General features: G+C 53.1%; 1 protein-coding gene across 6 annotated transcripts in view; it reads right to left on the reverse strand.

Annotated features, from left to right (window-relative positions):
* The window catches only part of ZNF236 (zinc finger protein 236), a 2,444,547-nt gene that overhangs the window by 2,048,879 nt on the left and 372,320 nt on the right, over positions 1–23,348 (reverse strand). For all 6 annotated transcript variants that reach the window (XM_069620724.1, XM_069620725.1, XM_069620723.1 and 3 more), the window contains one exon: positions 3,465–3,637. In XM_069620724.1, the coding sequence (XP_069476825.1) occupies positions 3,465–3,637 (173 nt within the window). The remainder of the gene's footprint in view (positions 1–3,464; positions 3,638–23,348) is intronic.

Below are 23,348 nucleotides of genomic sequence, written 5' to 3' on the forward strand. Positions count from 1 at the left end.
CCCCTTCGGGAATATGTTCAGCCACTAATGCAACACAGTTCCACAGAGTGTGTGTGAAACGGGACAAGGCACATATGGAGTTGGCCGCCTGAAGCGCCATACCCCCCGAAGAAAACACTTTCTTCGCCCAGCCGTCAAAACGTTTGTTGTCCCTATCCGGAGGGATGGTAGGATACGACGCCTGCTTTGCCGGGGCCGTAGCCGCCTGCACCACCAAACTCTCCGGGATGGGGTGCCTGGAAAAGTAGCAGGGGTCGCTACTGGCTGGACGGTATTTTCGCAACAAAGACTTGCCCACTGCCGGGAGACTCTCCGGAGCAGTCCAAGCCGCCGCCACCCTTCTCTGCAGAGCCATATGAAAAGGCAAAATCGGGTCAGTGGGTGAACCGAGATCAAGGATGTCCGTGAGATCATCCTGAACGAACTCCCCTGGGGGAGCTGACCAACCCAAGTACTCGGTAACCCGAGACATAAGGCGCCGATATGAAGAATCGGCATGAGTGCCAGGCTCCGGCCGACAAAACTCCACCTCCGGAGAGGTGTCCAGTCCACTGGCATCATGCAGTGACTGCCTCAGGTCATCAAACTGGCTATGGCCCGAGATAAGCTCATCTGGAACCGGAACCGGAACCAGGCCGCCATCAGAGCCTTCATCACCCTCAGAAATGTACTCCAGGCGGGGAGAGGAAGACCTCTGCGGACCAAAGCAGTGCCGAACCTTAGCCATAGCCTTTCTAGGGGCAAATCCCGTGCCACGGGGCCCCTCCGACACCACCGCCTCAAAAGGCGTTGAGGGCACCGAACGAGTCGGTGTCGACAGAAAAGGCGTTGAGGGTGCCGAACGAGTCGGCGCCGACAGAAATGCGCGGACGTCGAGCGAATCGGCGTCAGCTGCAGCGCCGCCAGCATCGACGGCGTCGACACAGTCCTCGAAGCCGGAGCTCCGAGCGTGTCTCTCGAGAACCTGGGCGCCGATGGAATCGACAAACCCCTCGGAGGCGGATCCTCGAGAGAAATCGTCGACGACGGCACAGGATAACGCATTCTCGAGCGTGTCGAGTACTGGGACCTGGAACGGGCATGGCGAGAACAGCGACCCTTGTCCGAGCGGGACCTCTCCCGCAAGCCGTGCCGACCACCCGAGCCCGAAGGCGTACGGGCGGTGTCTCTCGACCGGTGCCGACCGACCCCACTCGGAGGCGCGGATGGACCGGTGCCCTGCGATTCCAGAATCGCTAGCATCTGCTTCCCGAAGGAATCCCATTCCTCCGGTGTCGCTTGCATGGAGGGATAAGCGACAAGCCGACGGGCGGAGTCCTCGGAAAAGGACGAGGAAGGCGACATATGCCGGCGCTTCCTGGAATGCCTAGAAGAGGCGGAGGAGTGGCGAGACCGAAACCTCCAGGAGACCCGCCGGACTACCGACGACGAGGCGGAGTGTCACCCCTCGAGTCATCGGTCGAAAGCCCCGCAGACCTCGACTTCCGAGGCTTAGACACAGCTTCTTCTTGCGTTCCCGCAAGGCCTTTGCAGTGAGCGACTGGCAGTCGACACAGTCGTCCGTATCGTGGGCCTCCCCGAGGCACCAGAGGCAGGCGTCGTGCGAGTCTGTGACCGACATCTTGGACCCACAGTCCCCGCAGTTCTTGAAGCCTGGACGCGGGGTCGAAGATGAGAAAGACATCGCCACGAACAGGTCACAGCAAACCGAACAGGTTCAACGAACCGAGAATAGAAAACAGCAAACTCCAACGAGTCGAGGCGTACCGAGATTCACGAAGCGAACAAGTTTGCGGAAAAAACGGAACTGAGGCTATGGGCGTCGTGCGTCCTACTTATCACATCGGGGGCCGTCGGAGGAGGTCTTCGGGGACGGCGCATCGACGTCATCGACGCAGGACGCAGACGCCAAAGATTTTCCGAAGCAGCACAGCTGTCATAGATATGGAATACGTCGGAGTACCCAATCCCCTCGAAAGTGGCCTTACAGACTCATCAGGAAGACCTACGTGGTGGAAAACAACAGAAAGCATTTTCTCTGTGCCTACAGTGGTAAAAGAAAATCCATTCCCATATTCCCCCAAGATCAACTGATGAGTTTAGTGTCCAATTATAGGTTTATATGCATTCTATGAATAAACAAAGGATAAACACGAGTTAGGAGAAGCTATGTTTCACTGTAGGGATATTTTTACTTTAAGGGGCATTAGTAAAGGGGTACATGAATTGGGACCAGCTATTCTGCTAGCAAGACGCCCATGCATCCCACTTCAAGAATCCCCTGCTCAATACTCACTGGCATTGGCTAGCTGCCCCATGTGACCCTTCCCTCTCTCAACTCCAGATCCCCCCCTCCCCCGGCGCCTGGGCAGCGAGCTAAGCTGTTTGCTGTATCCTACAGTCATCCCAACCCTAGATCTAGACACAGAGTGCCTAGACAAGGTAAGGGACATTGCCCTAACCCCTCTTATGCCACATGTTCACTGTCACATGCACTTTCATTTATTTTACTCCTAGGTATACCCCTAGCCCCCCCCTCACCCACTGAAATGTTATCCTTAGTGCTCCCTCACTGTATTTGCTTCCACGTGCTTACCCATAGTAATTTTCTCCTTAGTGCTCCCCCACAGGAGTATTCGCACAGTGATATTGGCTGCTGTACTAGAGTGCTTGTTCGTGTTACGATCAGCTGCATCGCTCACTAACAAGCTTGAATTGCTACTTTCTACCATATAGTCTGCACATTGGCTAAGTCTCTCAAATGGCAATAGAACACCCACCCCTCCTCCCCCCCAATACAAACTAAAACCCTCAGAAGTCTACCTTCCCCATCACCAGCTTATATAACAGTCGCAGCCCGCCCATCATCGCACTGGGACACACAAGTCTCCTCTTCTGGAAGCATTTATATACCTCAGGTTCCACACAAAAGCAAAGACATTGTGCATCATTCTCTGTGTCCTTACTAACTAAACCTAAACCACCTCCTCGCAGACGCTGAAACACCATGCAGTTTGTATCAGTATGCAATACAAAACAATCAATTGCATAACATTAAATATACATAATTTAACTGACTTCTAAATTTCAATTAGAAATACGTTGCGAAGAAATTGCAGGTCTCTTCAATATGTATCAGAGACTTCCAATTTGTGGGAGAAAAAACACTGGACATTTGAATATAAAACCAGACCATGTTTCATGTTATTTCAGTCCATAATAGTTCTAGTCAATTACAAATGTGATGACATATTTCAAATATTTAAGGCAGTTTAAATAAGCCCTGCCATTGCAGGATCAGTTGTTACCCCAGTATGCACAATGCACCTTGTTAATTGTTTAACCGCTCAAAATGGCGAAATAATCATACATAACATGGACTATAGAAAATAAAGGGATAAACATAGTTTACATCTATGTACTTTACTAATCAACATCCATCTACTCAACACACATTTACTTACCTCGCAATGCACTCTCTGTATATGTGACTGAAGGTTGCCTTTCTGTGAAAAGGCTGCAGGACAAAACATACAACCATGTGGTTTTTCTCCTGTGTGCTTGATTAAGTGAGTCGCTAATGCCCCCTTTTGGTTAAAAGCCTTTTCACACTGACTACATTTAAATGGCCTCTCACCTACACAAAGAGAAAGGTACAATTATTTCATGCAAAGAAAACTGGATGGAACATGAACTAGAAAACAATTCCTATTGTGATTTGAACATTATAAAAATAAAAAAATTAAAATCGAGGGACTGCAAGCTATACATATTGGCATTGAACAGTGATTTGGCAGTGCTCTTCACAATTAAAACCATTCTTCCCTATTCTAGCTTCTTAAAGGGAAAGTTCTCTCAGAAATGTTATTGCCCAATGGATAGGGCATGTATTTAGCATATTTTGATCGATCCGAAGACAAATTCGAATGCATCTTACCATCGATTTTCTCACATTTACACGTGTGAAACTCATGCGCTGGAAGCTGCCATCTTGTGCTAATCTTATCCGTTGATCCATCGCCCCAAGTTCAAGTGCCCTTGCGGCAGTAAATCATAAGACCGCCCCTAAAGCTGACATCATTAGAAACTTATGCCCCTTGCCTCAACACCTGTGCATGTCTCATGTCTCCCATGAACAAACCAACCAAGGCTGAGCCTGCTTAGCTTCACGGGGTGGCAGGGTCGAGCCTATCCAGGCTGTAAAGTTGAATCAATCAGTTCTTCAACCTAGCACCCTGAAAGCTACTAATCATTTGCCGACCCTGTCCAGTGAAGCTAAGCAGGATCAGCCTTGGTAATTTTGCAGATGGGAGACATGTTAATATGACCTGCATTACTCACCATAATAGCATTTCTGATGATTGTATCTGCTTAGATTCACATGCTGTGCATATAGTCCGATATCTAGTGGAAATCACGGATTACTGCATCTTTCTTTCGAAGATCGAAAGTGACGTTGACATGGGCGTGACTAATACTATCCCCAAGGTGACATGCAGTGTACCCAAAATCCCTCACGCGTCGAAGTCCCTCAGATTGTTTTTTTTTTATTATGGTCAACATTTTTACATCATAACATTTTTGACTGAACTTACTGAACCTAGACTCTGCCCTTGGTAAACCAAGGCTTTAACCAGCCAGCTAGTTAGTCTTTTATAAACACAATCCATGTGCAGCAATCACTAAGCTGGGTATATCCCCAGCAGTCTCCCATCCGCAAACCAAACAAGGACAATCCTGCTTAGCTTTGCAGTCAGCACAGGTGTTGGCTCCCCTCTGAAGGGACGTATGGAACAAGTTAATTACCTGTAACTGTTGTTCTCCAGCATGGGTCTGGCATGGATTCACATGGTCATGAATATTCCCGGTCCTCAGGCTGGGAATCCTCGGTAAAGAAACAACCAGTTTCAGTTTTGTTTCTGAACTGTCTTTCTACTAATAACAAATCACTGGTCTCTGGGTCATACTGCCCCAAACAATGACTGCCCTCTACCTAAGCCCCTCCTCTGGCAGCCATCTTCAGATAGGTAACACGTAAAGTGGCAGTAGGACCAAGAGAAGAAACGCAGAGGGGTTGGAGGGAGGGTTAGCATGTGAATCCATGCCAGACCGATGCTGGAGAACAACAGTTACAGGTAAGTAACTTGTTCCTTCTCCAGCATAGGGTCTGGCATGGATTCACATGCTCATGAATACAAGAATACATAGCAGCACACACATGCACAACCACTGGAGGTGGCAAGGCTCAACATTAAGCAGTTCAACAACTCAACATTAAGGATCTCTTACCTCCTCACCTTCAAGCAAACAGGTTGCGCAGCACTGCCTGGCCGACTCTGGACTCCTCCCTGGAATCCGGGTCGATGCAGTAGAATCTTGTGAAGGTGTGTGTCGACCTCCACGTAGCAGCCCTGCAGATGTCCAGCAGGGGCACACCAGACAGGAAAGCTGTGGTAGCAGCAATCTCTCTGGTTGAATGGGCTCTCGGGTGGCCGGACAACAGTCGGTTTGCCAACTGGTGACAGTGCATGATGCAGCCGGAGAGCCATATAGAAATGGAAGCCTTCGAGAGGGCCTTCCCTTGGTTCACATGTCCAAAGTTCGCAAACAGCTGTGATGTCTTCCGAAGACTCTTGGTGCGGTCCACGTAGAACTTCAGCCACATCCAGCGAGTGCAAATTCCTCTCAGCCGGCGACAAAGGCGACAGGAAGAAAACAGGTAACACCAAGGGCTCGTTGAGATGGAAGTCCGACGGCACCTTGGGCATGAACGAGGGGTGAGTCCTCAGCCCTACCCTTGTCTCGTGGAATGTCAGGTATGGAGGTTTACAGGAGAGGGCCCGGATCTCTCCCAATCGTCGTGCAGAGGTGATGGCCACAAGAAACGCTGTCTTCCACGCTAGGAACTTCAGCGGTGCCGGGTGCAAGTGCTCGAAAGGGGGACCCATGAGCCTGGTCAGGACCACGTTGAGCTCCCACGCCGGGGCCTTCACCGGCGGGAACGAGTGGAACAGTCCTTTCATGAACTCCTTCACTAGTCAGTGAGACCACAACGCCGACCGCCCCAGAGTTTTGGTGTAGCGGGACATAGCCGCCAGGTGGATCCTGATGGAGGCATGTGCCAGCCCCGCCTTGGCCAGCGACAGCAAGTACGACAGCACTTGAGGGGCCGTAGAGGGTTGATCTTCTGTGCACGGCACCAGACAGAGAACCTCTTCCACTTAGGTCCATAGCACTTAAGATTCGAGGACGCCCTGGCCTTTGCAAGTACATCCTTGCAGTCTGCCAGGATATCGTAGCCTCCGAACTTTAGTGCTGCAGGAGCGAGGCCTGCAGGTTCAGCGATCCCGGGTCGTGGTGTAGGATGGTGGCTCCTTCCCTGGCGAGAAGATCTGCGTCCGTCGGCAGTTTGCCTTGGGGGGGGATGCTGACAAGTCCAGAAGGTCCGGGAACCATATCTGCTTGGCCACGCCGGTGCGACGAGGATCATCCTGCACTGGGATCATCTGAGTTGATTGAGGAGTCGCAGAAGCAACGGCGGGAACGCGTACAGGAACAGGCCATCCCAGGGGAAGGAGAATGCATCAGCCATCCTCCCCGGCTGGGGAAACCTCTGGCACTTGGTGTTCGCCGCCGTCGTGAACAGGTCGATCTGGGGAATGTCCCATTGTCGGAATAGGAGTTCCACTTGATCCTGCCGGAGCTCCCACTCGTGGCAAGAACGCAGCTCGCTGCTGAGTGAGTCGGCGACAGTGTTTGAAGATCCGTACCACTTTTCCCTTTATGGACGGAAGGAAAGACCTGAGGGCCCACAACACGACCCGGAGCTCCAGGACATTGATGTGCAGGGACCTCTCCTCCGGGAGCCAAAAGCCTCTTGTGTGGACATCTCTGGTGTGCGCTCCCCATTCCTCCAGGGAGGCGTCCATCGTCACTGTCTCCTGATGCGCTGGTGTCTGGAAGTCCATGCCTGCCGCGAGGTGCGTGCGGGAGCCCCACCACCAGATCGCTTGACGGAACATCTCGTTGAGGGAGATCTCGTCTTCGATGCTGCCCGCTGATTGCATCCAACGGGCGTCGAGGATTTCCTGCAGTGGCTGCATCAGTAACCTGCATAGTCGCACGAGGTAGATGCACGATGCCATCATGCTGAGCAGGGACTTGATGGACCTCACCCTGGCCACTTCCATGGTCAACAGCTGTTGTACCTTGCCCAGGATGGCCTTCGCCCTGTCCTCCGACGGTGAAGCCAACCGCGCCACTGTGTCGAGTATGGCTCCCAGGAACAGGGCGACGGTACCACATGAGATTTCGAGAAGTTGATCGAGAATCCCAGATCCGTGAGTAGGCGGACGGTCTTCGATCTGTGATTGACGGCGAGTTCTCTTGACTTTGCTCGAATGAGCCAATCGTCCAGGTAGGGGTATATGTGGGTCCCCTGCAGGCGCTGCCACAGGCGCCAGGCACTTGGTGAAGACCCTTGGTGCTGACTTCAATCCAAAAGGGCAGGGCCTTGAACTGGTAGCGTCGCCCATGGACCACGAATCGTAGGAACTTTGGATGTCCTTTGTGTATGGGGATGTGGAAGTAGGCATCCTCAAGTCCAGCGACGACAGGAAGTCTACCCCCTCCAGCTGTCCCAGCACGTGCTAAAGGGTGACCATCCAGAATTTCTGGGACTTGATGAGGCGGCAAAGGACTAGGATGGGCCGCCAGCCACCAGTCTTCTTTCGGACGAGAAAGCACCGCAAGTATACTCCGGAGCCCCGGAGCCTCTTCGGGACAAGTTCTATCACGCTCTTTTTTAGCATTGCTCGTACCTCCAGAAGCAGCTGGGTACGTGGTTTTCCTTCCTGGCCACGGGTGGTAGACAGGGGCACTTCCTTTGGAACTCCAGAATGTGCCCGTGGGCCAGGGCATCTAGCACCCAACGGTCGGTGGATATGGACTCCCACACGCTGACGAAATTCGCCAGCCGCCCTCCCACCCGGGTGCTCGGGTGGGGGCCCGACATCATGGCCTGTTCAGTCTTGCTTCGCCGAAACCTTGCGCCTGGCCTCCTTGGCGACGATGATGGTGTCCTCCGGCCTTACTGTGGCCTCTGTAGGCTCCCTGCGACGAGGCGCGGGCCGCCTGGCGGTACGACACGCGGAACTGCCACCGAATACTTTGGAGGCACCTTGAGACTTGCCTCCCGTGGTCCGAAAGGACGACCCTTATTGATGGAGAACCGAAGGCCCAGCCCGTCTCAGTGTCCGCCTTGATGGCCTGCAGTGATTCATCCACTGCCTTGCTGAACAGGTTGTTCCCATCGAAGGGCATGTCCAGTATCCTAGTCTGCACGTCCTGATGGAAATCGGTGGCCTTGAGGTGAACCGCGCCAGCGAAGACAAACGCTGTTTCCCATCAGGCAAAAGCCGGTGTCGGCGATGTCCATGGCCACCCTGATGGCGTGGTCCGAAGCCACCTCGCCTTCCTGCAGGATTTCAAGGGCTTCTGTCCTCTTGTTGTCTGGGAGGAAGTCCAGGAGGGGAGCGATCTTGAACCACAGCTCCATGTCGTAGCGTGCCACGATCGCAGAGCGTTGGCCGCTTTTATGATCGTTCCTGCCAACGAGATGACCTGTCATCCCATGGCGTCCAGGTTTTTCCCTTCGCCGTCCGGTGGGGAAGTGGAAGTTGATGCCGTTGCACCTGCTGATTTCTTCTTGGCCGCCGCGGAGACCACCAAATCCAGGGACGGCTCTGCTGTGAGGCACATAGAGGCAGAGTCTGGGACCTGGTACTTCTTCTCGTACTGGTCCCTCTTCGCAGGAGCCGTGGACGGGTTCTTCAGCAGTGCCAGTCCTTGGGGATCCATCCCGCCATCACCACCGTCGTCGTCCCTCGCCGTCTCTGTTCCCGTCTCATCCCTCGGTGGAGGGGAAGGTGAAGGCTGGAAAGGAGGGGGGAGGATAGATTCACCTCCTCTTGTTCGGTGGGCTTCCTGACGGTCCAGGCGCCGCTGGATCGTCCGCTGGGGGTAAGGGCAACCTTTTCCTTATCACGGAACACAGGGTCTGGTCGGGATCCCTCCCGTAGGACCGGCCTTCTTCGAACCTCTTGTCCAGGATCTTTGCAACGCCAGCCGCTCATCTTCGGAGGTGGTATCTGTGTCCGTTATGGCTACCATGCCCCCCTTTCTCCTCCCGGGGGTCTTCTCAATAGGCTGAAAGGAACAAGTTACTTACCTGTAACTGTTGTTCTCCAGCATGGGTCTGGCATGGATTCACATGCACATGAATATTCCCCGTCGTCAGGCTGGGAATCCTCGGTAAAGAAAAAATCAGTATCAGTTTCGTTTCTGATCTGTCTTTCGTAGTAGTAACCAATCACTGATCTCTGCGTCATACTGACCACAGCCAATGACTGCCATCTCCCTAAGCCCCGCCTCTGGCAGCCATATTCAGATTTGGTAGCACGTGAAGTGGCAGTATGACCAAGTGAAGAGCCGCAGAGGGGTAGGCGGGAGGGTTCGCATGTGAATCCATGCCAGATCCATGCTGGAGAACAACAGTTACAGGTAAGTAACTTGTTCCTTCTCCAGCATGGGGTCTGGCATGGATTCACATGCTCATGAATATAAGAATACATAGCAGTACACACATGCACAATCACGGGAGGTGGCAAAGGCTCAACATTAAGCAATACAACAACTCAACATTAAGCATCTCTTACCTCCTCACCAGGCCCACCTTAAGCGAACAGGTTGCGCAGCACTGCTTGGCCGACCCTGGACTGCTCCCTGGAATCCCGATCGACGCAGTAGAATCTAGTGAAGGTGTGCGTCGACCTCCACGTAGCAGCCCTGCAGATGTCCAGCGGGGGCACACCAGATAGGAACGCCGTAGTAACAGCGATTGCTTTGGTCGAATGTGCTCTCGGACGGCCTGGCAGCGGTCAGTTAGCCAACCGGTGGCAGTGCATTATGTAGCCGGAGAGCCATCTGGAAATAGAAGACTTTGAGAGAGCCTTCCCTTGATTCACAGGTCCAAAGTTCACAAACAGCTGTGATGTCCTCCGAAAACTCTTTGTGCGATCCACGTAGAACTTCAGCGCTCTAGCCACATCCAGCGAGTGCAAAGTCCTCTCGGCCGGCGACGAAGGAGACAGGAAGAAAACAGGTAACGCCAGGGGCTCGTTAAGATGGAAGTCCGACGGCACCTTGGGCATAAAGGAGGGGTGCGTCCTAAGCACAGGCATGGAAAGTCAAGTACGGTGCTTTGCAGGATAGGGCCTGGATCTCTCCCACTCGTCGTGCGGAGGTAATGGCCACCAGGAATGCAGTCTTCCACGACACAAACGTCATCGGTGCGGAGTGCATCGGCTCGAATGGGGGCCCCATGAGCCTAGTCAGCACCACATTAAGTTCCCACGCCGGGGCCGGGGTCTTCACCGGCGGGAACGACCGGAACAGTCCTTTCATAAACTCTTTCACCAGTCGATGGGACCACAGGGACGTCTGTCCTGTGGTTCTGGTATATCTGGAGATCGCCGCCAGATGAATCTTAATGGAGGCATGGGCTAGCCCAGCCTTTGCCAACGATAGCAGGTACGGCAGCACCTGAGGGGCCGTAATCCGTAGGGGGTTGATCTTCTGTGCTCGGCACCAGATAGAGAACCTCTTCCACTTGCGACCGTAGCATTTGAGAGTCGAGGACGCCCTGGCCTTTGCAAGAACCTCTCTGCAGTCGGCCGGTATATCGTACCCTCCAAACTCTAGCGTTGCAGGAGCCAAGCTTGCAGGTTCAGCGACGCCAGGTCGTAGTGGAAGATGGCGCCACTTCTCTGGAGATAAGATCCGCGTCCGCCGACAGCTTGATGGGTGGGGACGTTGACAAGTCCAGAAGGTCCGGGAACCAGATCTGCCTCGGCCACGCCGGTGCGACGAGGATCATCCTGCACCGGGACCTCTTGAGCTGGTTGATGAGTCGAAGCAGCAACGGCAACGGAGGGAACGCATACAGGTATAGGCCGTCCAAGGGGAACGAGAACGCATCGCCCATGCTTTCTCGGGACGCGATTTTCCTTCTTGGCCACAGGTGGAATGTGAGGGCACTTCTTCAGGAATTCGATAGAGTGTCCTCTTGCCAGGGTATCCAGCACCCAACGATCGGTGGAGATGGACTTCCACACGCCGACGAACTTCGTCAGCCGGCCTCCCACCGGGGTGCTTCGGTGGGGGCCCGAGGCCACGGCCGGTTCAGTCCTGCTTGGAGGTGGTGGCCTTGCCGCCCTGGCCACCTTGCCAACGACGGCGAGGCGCTCCCTGCTTGCCGCGACCCCTGTAGGCCTCCTGAGACGAGGAGCATGCCGCCTGGCGATAGGACGACGAGCCACCGCTGGATCCCTTGGAGGCCCCCTGTCTGTCTCCGGAGCTCTGAAAGGGCCGTCGTTGCTGAAGGGCTCCTAGGGCGCGGGCCGTCTCAGTGTCCGTCTTTATGGCTTGGAGGGATTCGTCCACCGCTTCCCGAACAAGTTGCTGCCGTCGAACGGCATGTCCAACACCCTGGTCTGGACGTCCTGACGGAAGTCGGTCGGCCGATGCCAACCCCGTCGTCGTAGGCAAACTCCGTTGCCCAGCTGGCGGAACCCGGTATCGGCAATATCGTTTGCCACCGTTATGGCGTGGTCCGACGCCACCTCGCCTTCTTGAAGTATTTCCAGGGCCTCGGACCTCTTGTCGTCCGGTAGGAAGTCCAATATGGGGGCCATCTTAAACCAGAGCCCCCTGTCGTAACGGGCCACGATCGCCAGGGCGTTGGCCGCTTTGATCGTCGTCGCCGCCGACGAAATGACCCGTCGCCCCATGGCGTCCAACTTCTTTCCCTCGCCGTCCGGAGGGGAATTCGACGTTGAGGCTCCTGACCCCGCCGCTTTCTTCTTCGCCGCCGCCGAGACGACGGAGTCTGGCTTTGGCTGGGCCCTGAGGCACAGGGGAGCGGTCTCGGGGACCCGGTACTACTTCTCGTACCGGTCCCGTTTGGCTGGTGCCGTGGAGGGGTTCTTGAGTACCGACAGGCCCTCCTCCCAGATGTCATTGATTAGAGGCACCGCGATGACAGTCTTCCTCTTTGCCTCCCGGCGCTGATAGAGGAAACCTTCCTTTTTCTGCTCCTCCGGGCAGAGCTGGAACAATTCGGACGCCCTGGCGATCATGGCGTGGAATGAGCCAATCTCGTCGGGCGGAGATGCTCGTCGGGCGGAGATGCCCGTGCGACGGGAGACCCGTTCCGTCGTCGCCGTCGCCCTCAGAACCCGTCGTCGAGCCCACTGCACCCTCATCTCCCGACTCGTGGGAGGATGAGGAGGGAACTGCAGGCCTTACGGGGGCGAGCGGAGGAGAGGGTTGGGTCCTCCGTCGTTTGTTCTGAGGACTTCCTGACAGGCCAGGTTGCGGGTCCTCCGGCCTGGGCCGTGGTAATCTCGTCCTTATCTCAGAGCATAAGGACTGGATCGCAAACAAAATGGCCGCCGAGCTATCCTGAGGCCTAGGTTCTGGCTGCGCCGGAAGGGAAGGCTGCTCTTCCTCGCCATCGTCGTCTTCCTCGGTTATCTCCCGAGGATCTTCCTTGCGGGACCGAACCTTCTCGAAATGTACTTCGAGATTCCTCGCGACCTCGGTCAGTTCCCCCTCCGAGGCTGACTCCGAGCTCGAGGAGGCTACCATGCCCCCCCCCCTTGTTCCATCATGGGGGCCATGACGATGGGCTGAAAAGAGGATTCCCTCCTTGGCGGCAGGGAAACTCTAGTCCCGGAGGCATTCTCCGCTGGCGGGGTCTCTGCCGGCTTGGCCAGAGTCGCTGCAATCGCTTCGATAGAGGCCTTTGCCTGCTGGGTAGGGGCCTTCACCACCTTACGTGCGTCCTGGCCTTCTCCTTAGGGGGAGGGGCGACGCCTCGCTCCCCTTCTCCCGAGATCGGACGGAGCTTCTCCCGAAGCTTACCCGGGGTCTCGGACTTCCTCTTCCCCGAACCGGAGCGCTGGCTCGTGGTTGACGGTGCCGGGGAAGGCGCGCCCTGCCTGGCGACCGAAGAGCCCGACCTTTCGGCGCTCCCGGAGCCAGCGGACTCGTGGCGCTTGGCCTGGTGTTGGGCCCCCGTCGCCGGGGCGCCCGCACAGGACTTAGAAGCCCGCTCGGACCCTTTCTTCAGTCAAGCCCTTCTCCAACAAGCTGGCGAGACGAGATCGACGGTCCCTCATGGCCCGCTCCGACAAGTTCTTGCAGAACTGGCAGTCCTTCTCTACATGAGTCTTGACCCCATGAAGACAGAGGCATCGCGAATGTTCGTCCTCCTTAAACACATTCTGCAGCCCGCATCCAGGGCAGCTGCGAAACAGCTTGGGTCCGGGTGACGAACTCACGTCCTGGGCCATCTCGAAGTAGGCCGCGAATCTTCTGGAATCCTCCAAGAGGTTGATTCGACGAAATATTCACCCTTGATGGGCGTAGGAAAATCCTGCAACGGGTACCCGTTAACGGGAGTAGAAACGGTGGAGTTTGAGGCTCAATTAACCGAAAAAAAAAAATGTGAAAATTCACCTGAAAAAGCGCGAAACACGCAGTAAAAGCTCGAGAGCTAAGCACGAGGACTCCAAACACTTGAACGTGCGGTAAAAATCTGAAGATGGCTGCCAGAGGTGGGGTTTAGGGAGATGGCAGTCATTGGCTGTGGTCAGTATGACGCAGAGATCAGTGATTGGTTATTACTACGAAAGACAGATCAGAAACGAAACTGATACTGATTTTTTCTTTACCGAGAATTCCCAGCCTGACGACGGGGAATATTCATGAGCATGTGAATCCATGCCAGACCCCATGCTGGAGAAAGATGATTCCCTCCGGGGCGGCAGGGAAACTCTAGGCCCGGCAGTCATCTCCACTGGGGTAGCCTCCACAGGCTTCGCCAGGGCCAGCACGACTCCTTCGATTGAGGCCTTAGCCGGGTGAATCAGGGCCTTTGCGACCTTGGGTGTGCCTGAGGCCTTCACCTTGGGGTGGGGGGAAGGGTCGCTGCCTCGCTCCCCCTCGGCTGTCGCTGTCGGGAACGTCCGGGGCTTCTCCCGAAGCTTACCCGGGTTCTCCAACTTCCTCTTCACCGAGCCAGAGCGTTCTCGTGTTTGATGGCGTTGGTGACATGGCGCTCTGACTGGCAGCCGAGGAGCCCGAACCATCGGCGCTCCCGGTGCCCGCGGACTCGCAGTGCTTTGCCTTTTGTTGGGCCTCTGTCACCGGAGCACCCTCAAAGGTCTTAGAAGACCGCTCGGACATCTTCCTCTTCTTACCTGCTGCTGGGCTCTTCCCCTCCAGCCAGTTCGTGAGTCGAATGCGACAATCCTTCATTGTCCGTTCAGACATGTTCTTACAAAACGCACAGTCCTTCTCTCCACATGCGATTTGTCGTTGTGAAGGCAGTAGAGGCACCGGGAATGCTCATCTTCCTTGAAGACATTCTGCAATCCGCATCCCAGGCAGCTCCTGAACAGCTTGGATCCAACAGGCGTTGTGTTTCCTTTGTCTTGGGCCATGACCATGCAGGGTAGGCCTCAAAGATCTTCCGGAATCCTCCATGAAGTGAAAACTCGATGAAAATTCGCACTTGAGGGGCGTAGAAAAATTGCGAAACAGGTCCCCGTTGATCGGAAGTAGAATCGGTGGAGCTTGAGGCTCGATTGGCCGAAAATATAAGCAAACTCTTTGAAAAAACACAAAACGCAATAAAAGCTCGAGAGCTATAGCACGAGGACTCCCAACACTTGAACGTGCGGTAAAAATCTGAAGATGGCTGCCAGAGGAGGGGCTTAGGTAGAGGGCAGTCATTGGCTGGGGGCAGTATGACCCAGGGACCAGTGATTGGTTATTGGTAGAAAGACAGTTCAGAAACTAAACTGATTTTTTCTTTACCGAGGATTCCCAGCCTGACGACAGGGAATATTCATGAGCATGTGAATCCATGCCAGACCCCATGCTGGAGAACAGGAATTGCCCTTCACTTTGGACTCTCAGGTGAGGAACGCCCTGTGACCCAAGAGTTCAATAAGGAAAGAAAGGGGCATGATTTAGCAGGTGGGAAGGGCAGGGGTCAAGTGATCTATATCCACTTGTACCAGCTTCAGCTGGTTTTGAAAAGATTTTTCAAAATGTCAGTGGCAGGTATAAAAGCGGATCTGAAGAAGGTTTCTATAAGCAAAGTAAGCCCTGAACCAAAACTCCTAAGCCCAGTCCCACATGAAATTGTTTAACCAATGCCCCCCCAAAAAGAAAGCACCTTTCACTAGTAATGACGATTTCCAACTTTGAAGCCAGGGTACCAGCGGCAGTTGCATTGAAACATGGAAATAAATCTTTCATGTCCAAGGTCACCGGGTAATGCCCATCATTCAGTAATTGGAGGACCTCTTGCAGAGTGGTCATGTGAAACCAATGAGGTCCGCCAACTTTATTTCCCGGTCCTCAATCTAGGACTGGTCATGGTCTTCACTTGTTTGGTCACAAGGAAACAGACTGAATAAATAACTCTTCTATTCTTGCAGTGGAGTTTCCTCAATGCCCCCTTTGTTAGAAGGCAGACCACCTCTGTGTGTAGGAGTTGTAGTGATTGTGGCTGACGCAGACACAATGCTGTGATATTGCAGAGTCTGGTGGTAAGTTATATGCAATAATCACACTGAATGGTATCCAGCACCCACTTGCCCCTGGTTATGCCCTCCGTGGAAGTATTCAGTTACCCAGCCATACTGGGGAAGCGTATGAGGAGACTGGATAGTGTGATAAACCTGAGTTGTCTCCCTATCTAGTCCACAGGAATCTGTCATCCAGGTAGCCAGGACACGGTCATCACTATTGGATCCAGTTCCTGGGGGTGGGACCAGTGAGGGAGGATTCCCCTGGATGGGGGGTCCTCGGGGAGTGGCCGATGGATGATACATTGTATTCCCCTTCTTTCAACACCTTTTTGCCATCCTACCACTTAGCACATTCAAAACCTCTGCCTCCTCCCCCATTTTCCGACACCGACACTTTCGCACGACAGACCAGAGAATGGTAAAACACCAGAGTCGTTTACCTGACATATCCCACTTCAAGGGTCAGGCAATTGATCAGAATCACACAAACACCTGGGGGCCCTTTCCCTTCCCCATAGGGATAAAAAGTGGTGCAAGAGCACAGTACGAGCAAGGCAGAACACGCAACGAGAAAGCTTTCCAGACCTAGCAGTTCAAGAGGAGGAGAAAGGTGGCAAACATCGAGAGGCTAATTAGAGACAGGACCTTGCCCTCTTCGACAAAACCCTGCAAACCCTCCGCTGAAAGAATTGTAAGGCTGAGGACCATAGCCCAAGTGTGCTGCAGCAGATGTCGATAGTACACGGAAAGTATCAACGCTAATCCGGCGCGAGGGAGACTCATGCATCCGTGGTACCGGCCTTAACTCCCGTTAGGAGGAACACCAAGCGGTTCATCACAGCCGCTGAGTCGAGGGGAGAGCCGATAAGAACCAACCGGGCTGTGGTGAATGAAAGTCGCAGGGTGGCAAAGAGAGAAAAACTTAAAGAACACTGTAAAAGGGAGACCTGCTGCAAAAGAGGGCTGGCACTACGTGGTTGCTGCTCCATTAAACCCTGGTCAATCCCTTTATGAATTAAACTACAGATACCAGAAGGCTGTAGGAGAGCTGCCAAGTGTTCATACAGGAGATCACGCCCTGTACAGACGAAAGCCTTTGACCTAAGAACTGTGAAAAATCAAGGGAAGTGAATCTCACTAACATTGAAAACGAATGGGAATGTGAAGTTGGCACGAGTGAACCCGGAAGAGGGATGCTGACGAGAAGGGGGCAAGTCTAATGTCCCAAGAAACACTGTGTTGACAAGAGGGAACACGGCATCAGGATGTCCACTGGAACCGTTTAAAAATTATCAAGATTTGTGAAGGCAGGAAAAGCCATAATGAACCCAGTGTAGGGAGGCTGAAAGTAAAGAGTGGGTCAGTGCCCGGAAGAGGGGGACCCAGGGGTGAAAAATCCTCACCCTAAGTGAAACCAGGAAACAAACTTTCATTGTGTTGAAGGAACTTTTTGTTTTGTTATTTGAATACGTCAGGCCCTCGAAGGCAAGAGACGGGAATAGTTTCTTACCTGTAACTCCATTTCTCCAGCATTGGTATCTTTCATGGATTCGCATGCTTAGAATATTCCCCGTCGTCAGACTGGGACCCCTCGGTACACATATATAGCCTTTTCCTATAGGAAAACTTCCGACACTTTTGTGTCCTATCTACGTCCTTTTGGGGCCCAAATACGCATGCCCCGTAGGACGTCGCGGTATAAAAGCCCCGCCCCCGCGGCTCCCTTCAGATTTCGGCCCCTCCAAAGTAGGAAGGGTTAAACCTAACAAGCATATACATTGCATCCTGGGGAGGCTGGCGGGCGCATGTGAATCCATGAAAGATACCAATGCTGGAGAAATGGAGTTACAGGTAAGAAACTATTCCCTTCTCCAGCATTGGATCTTTCATGGATTCACATGCTTAGAATAGATTGTAAAGCAGTAAACTGGAAGACGGCGGTGAGAATGCAATGCAACATACATCCACAAAAAATACATAATGCATAGGTAAACAAGAAATACGTTTACCCATATACCTGTACCTCCATAAAGCATACGGTTACCAAAGGTAGAAAAAACTCTCCACAGTGCAGAGCTTACCTTATTGAAACAGATGGCGCAGGACTGCTCTTCCCATCTGCACCTCGTCCGCATGCTGCCTCGCAAGGCAGTAGTGGCGGGTAAACGTGTGGGGCACCGACCATGCCGCAGCCTGGCATATGTCCGTTAGCGGAATTCCTGCCCATAATGCTGCTGAAGAGGACGTTGATCTTGTAGAATGGGCTCTAGGATGCCCTTGCAGCAATCGTCGACGAGACCCACCGAGCCAGTCCTTGCTTAGAAATTGCATTTCCTCTCGTCAACGGACCATACGCGATGAACAGTTGTCGAGTAGACCTGAGTTCTTGTGTACGATATAGGTAAAATTTTAGGGCCCTCTTAACGTCCAAGGTATGAAGAGCTTTTTCCGCTGCCGATGATGGGGTCGCGAAAAAAGTAGGGAGGGCAATGGACAAGTGTTTGTGATACACTGTAGGAACTTTCGGTACGAAAGTAGGATTAATTGCCAGAACCACCTTGTCTTTAAAGAATCTTAGGTATGGAGGGTCTACGACCAATGTTTGCAGTTCCGAGATTCTCCTAGCTGACGTGATAGCTATTAAGAACGCCAACTTCCATGATCCGAATTTCATGGCCGAGGTGGCCATAGGCTCGAAGGGTGGTTTCATTAAGCCTGCCTGCACCACGTTGAGACTCCATGTTGGTGGAAAACGTTTTATTGGGGGAAAAGTTCAAAATAAACCCCTCATGAAGTGTTTCACTAACCTGTCGCTGAATAAAAGAGATGACTGTCTCTTCCTCGTAAACCTAGAGATGGCCGCCAAGTGCACCTTTATCGATGTGAAAGATAAACCCCCCTCTGCCAAGTGAAGCAGATAAGGGTGACTCCGTAGCAAGTTCTGCCTTAACGGGTGTAGTCTTTGTTGTCCTTGACAGCACTCACAGAACCTTCGCCACTTATAGGTGTAAGATTTGTTGGTAGAAGGGGCCCGAGCCGCTTGCAGAATTTTTTGGCAATCCTCCGAAACGTCTAAGGTACCAAATTCCAAAAAGTCAGGAGCCAGGCTGTGAGGTTGAGACTGTCCGGGTCGTGATGCCACACCGTACCTTTGTCCCGGGACAGTAGGTTTGGGACCCTCGGAAACGCTATTGGTTGTACCAGCGACAAGTGAAGCAGGTCGGAAAACCACGGTTGCCTCGGCCAGTACGGTGCCACTAGAATTACCCGGCAGCTGTACCTGCGTATCCACTGCACCGTCCTCCTTATGAGGGGGAACGGAGGAAAAGCGTAAAGGAACTTGTCCGTCCATGGGAAGGAGAACGCCTCCCCCATGGAACCCTCCTGAGGCCATCTGCCTGCGAATTGCTCGCATTTCTTGTTTTCCTTCGTTGCGAAGACATCCAATGGGGGGTGACCCCATTTCTCGAAAACTTTCGTCAGCTGCACTGTGTCCATTTCCCATTCGTGTATCTGGGCCATCCTTCTGCTGAGGGAATCCGCCTGCGAGTTCCTCACTCCCGGGAGATGGTGAGCCACGATGGATATCTCGTGCTTTAATGCCCAATGCCACACTTTCTGGGCCTCTATGGAAAGGGTCCTGGATAGCGTCCCCCCTTGTTTTCTCACATAAAACATGGCCGTCTTATTGTCCGTCAGCACTCGTACTCTCGATCCCCTGATGTGTGGTAGGAACGCCTTCAAGGCCCATCGCACTGCTCTGAGCTCTAACACGTTGATGTGTAGGAGTGACTCCGTTTGAGACCAACGACCTTGCATTTGAAGATAGCCCATGTGAGCTCCCCAGCCGGTTAGAGACGCAACTGTGACTATGGTTAGCTGGAACTCCGGCTCCTGTAGGGGTACACCACTGTTCAGGTTGTGGAAACTCTGCCACCACTGAAGAGTCCGAAGCAGTTTGTCGTCGTCAATGGTTATCTTGTCTGACCACGATCCTTGGGCCTGTGTCCACCGGTCCGCTAGGAACTCCTGAACTGGCCTCATGAATAGGCGACAGTTGGCCACCAGATGGATGCAGGATGCCATGGCCCCTAGGACTGAAACGTATTTTCTCACTGAAAGCTTGGTGTTTTGCCGTAGTCGACCCGCCAGTTGATTGAGTTTTGAGATTCTGTCGAGGGAAGGCTTCACTAGCCCCGACTGGGTTTCGAACTGTGCCCCCAGGAACACCAACGTTCTCAATGGCATCAACAAGGATTTTTCAAAGTTTATGGTGAATCCCAGCTGTTGTAGAAGCTACATGGTGGCTTGCAAACTTGTGTTGGTCGACGCTGGGGAGGATCCCCTTACCAGCCAGTCGTCGAGATATGGGTATACATGGTGGCCCTGCCTTCTTAGCCACGCCGCTACTGGGGCCAGGCATTTCGTGAACGTTCTGGGGGAGGTTTTGAGCCCAAAGGGAAGAAACGTGAACTGGTAGTGAGTCCGCCCTATCACAAACCTCAGGAACTTCCTGTGCTTCCGACACATTGGAATATGGAAGTACGCGTCCTGCAAATCCAGGGACGCCAGAAAATCCCCTTCTTGAGCGGCTCGGATCACTTCCTGGAGCGTGAGCATTTTGAATTTTAGGCGCTTTAAGGTCTTGTTGAGATCGCGTAAGTCTAGAATGGGACGCCATTTTCCGTTTGGCTTTTTCACAACGAAGTATCTTGAATAAACCCCTTGACCTTTCTGTGATGCTGGAACTAATTCTATCGCACCTTTTGCTAACATGAGTGTTACCTCCTGTTGCAGTACCCTCAGATGGGATTGAGCAACGAACGCAGGTGGAATGTGCGTAGGGCTGCGCTTGAATTGTAGAGAATGTCCGTTCCTTATTGTGTCCAGCACCCATTGATCTGTCGTTATTCGTTCCCATATGTAGACATAGGCTGATACTCTTCCTCCCAGAACGGTGTGTTGCTCGTCATTGCTGATCTTTGTTTTGCTTCTCTCTCGACGACGACGGATAGGATGGTCTCTTCCTGGAGGTCTGGAAGTTCCGGCGTCGGTCTGCTGCTCGAGAAGCGCGCCTGTATCCCTGGGAGGGGTACGCCGACCTACTGAAGGATCTGTCTCCTGACGCAGAGAATCTGGAATTACCTGAAGCCCCTCTAAAGGGACGAAAAGACTTGTAGCTTCGGCCATTCTGGAGGGCACCCAATGAACGTGCCGTGTCAGAGTCCTCTTTCATTCCCTTCAGGGCCTCATCTACTTTCTCTCCGAATAGAAGGTCTCCCTCAAAGGGCATATCTAATACTTTGTATTGTACCTCCAGTCTGACGTAGGTACACTTAAGCCATGACTGTCGTCGTAACACAACCCCATTATTGACTTGCTTGAAGCCCGATTCAGCGAGGTCCACCGCAATGTTTATTTTGCGTGATTGGAGGCTTCCTCACCCTCGGACGAGTAACATCGCCGCCTTCCTATGCTCTTCCGGAAGATGATCCAGCAACGGAGCCAGCCTGTGCCACATTTCTCTGTCGTATCTGGCTACAATAGCCAGAGAGTTTGCAGCCTTCACTGTAGTTGCTCCCACAGATAGCACTTTTTTGCCGAAGGCATCCTGACGTCTTGCCTCGTTCTCAGGCGGAGTCGTGCACTTATTCTGGGCCTTAGCTTTCCTCGCCGCTGCCGCCGACACCACCGATTCAGGCGTTGGTTGGGAGGATAAGCACTTGGGGGTAGACTCTGGAGCCTTAAATTGTTTCTCAAGGCAACCTTTTACCGCCGGTTCCGAAAAGGGGTGACGCATTGTCTGCAAACCCTCCTTCCACACGTGATCTAGGATGTGTATTGAAAACACTGACCCCCTTCTCTTACCCATGTGGTCGAAAAGAAAACTGTCCTTTTTCTGTTCCTCCTGGGACAAACCGAATTCCTTACACGCCTTCTCCATCATAGAAAGGGAATGATGCAATATCATCCGGGGGGGACGGCTGAGCCGGGCTCCTTGGGGTTTCTAATTCCACCTCGGACTCCCAGGCTGGATCCGTGGAGGGGCATGAGGAGATATCCGACATGGCTCCTCTGTCAGACTCAGAATCTGGCAGCTCACCTTCCTCTTGGGGTGCCGGTGGTGCTGAGACTGGCGTGCGTAAGTGAGTCGGTGGACGGGACGGGCCCGGCTCGTCGACTGATGACTGTGGCAGGTTTACCTGAGGTAGCCTCTGGTTAAACGACTTTAATAAAGACTGAAGCGTGGACAGAACCTCCAACGACAAAATAGATTGAGGATTGAGAAGAGGGGCAGACACCGGAACCCCTCGTCGACGACTTGTCAACCGCTCGTAGCCCGAGGTCTGCCGGCCAGCTATGCCTCTGCTCTCGTCCTCTCCCGAGGACAGCAACACTGCCTGTTCCTGCTGTAAAGTATCCGGAGGGATCGGATCGAAAACTTCAGGCCTCCAGGCTTCCTGTAGAACCTCCGTCGACGAGGCCGCTGTCGTTGTCGGCGGGACTGTAGATACCACGTGCGTCAGTGGTAGGGAGGAGGCCGATGACTGGACCGCCGTCGACGGTGGTGGCTTAGCAGGTGGTTTAGGCGGTCCTGCCTTTTCTGCACTTGGCCTGCTTTTACCCGACTTTCGACTCGTGGTCGATCTATGGTGATCGCCCAAGGAGGATTTCAGCCATTCCTTGTCATGCTTTTTTGACAAAGATGACGATTTTCTCATCCAAGATTCTTTAGCTGAATGACTCCGAGATGACTCTTTCTCTGCCGGTCGAGATGGTTCCGACGATACAGCGCGGTGTGATGTTTTTGCCGATTGTGTGGAGCCTACCTCCGAAAGGGGGTATGCCCCCGCTCCATCATTCAACCATGCTACCAGCCGCCGACTTCGGTCTGAGTGTCTTTTGAGAAAACCCTTTGCATATGTCACAGTTATCAGCCGAATGATGAGGGTGGAGACAGTATATACAATCCATATGTCCACCCCCCTCGTAAACTTTTTTCAAGCCGCACGTCGCGCACGGACGGAACAGCACCTTTCCCGACATGAAGGAACAAATTCACCTAACTCCAACTTCAAGTACACAACCTTGTACAAAATAGTAAGACGACGCGAGGAGATCCCACTACTTTGGAGATGGTTAAAATCTGAAGGGAGCCGCGGGGGCAGGGCTTTTATACCGCGACGTCCTACGGGGCATGCGTATGCGGGCCCCAAAAGGACGTAGATAGGACATATATATGTGTACCGAGGGGTCTCAGTCTGACGACGGGCAATATTCTAAGCATGTGAATCCATGAAAGATCCAATGCTGGAGAATTTCAAGAGAAACAAGACTTGGCCATCAACAGTCCCGATAGCTGTAAGCAGAACTGTCGCCTCGTGCTGGGAAAGCTTAAAAGTGTGCTGTGTTCCAAGATCCCACCTTACCCCGTTGCTCAAAACGTAAGGAAGGGAGACCCAAGCTGCTGCATCCTGACATATTTTCCATGAACACTTCTTTCTTTTCCTGAAAGCCATCCCACACCCCTTTTTGTATTAGTGGTATGGTTTGGCAATAGGTTTCTTAGTATAGGCCCGTTTTATTTGACAACGCCACTCGGACTGCCTTATTTTCATTTGATGGTCGATGCTCGGTCCCATCTTCGATTTAGGTTTAGATTAGGCGTTTTTCCTACCTGCA

The sequence above is a fragment of the Ambystoma mexicanum genome, chromosome 5q (assembly GCF_040938575.1).
Source record: "Ambystoma mexicanum isolate Mex_15411 chromosome 5q, UKY_AmexF1_1, whole genome shotgun sequence".
NCBI lineage: Eukaryota > Metazoa > Chordata > Amphibia > Caudata > Ambystomatidae > Ambystoma > Ambystoma mexicanum.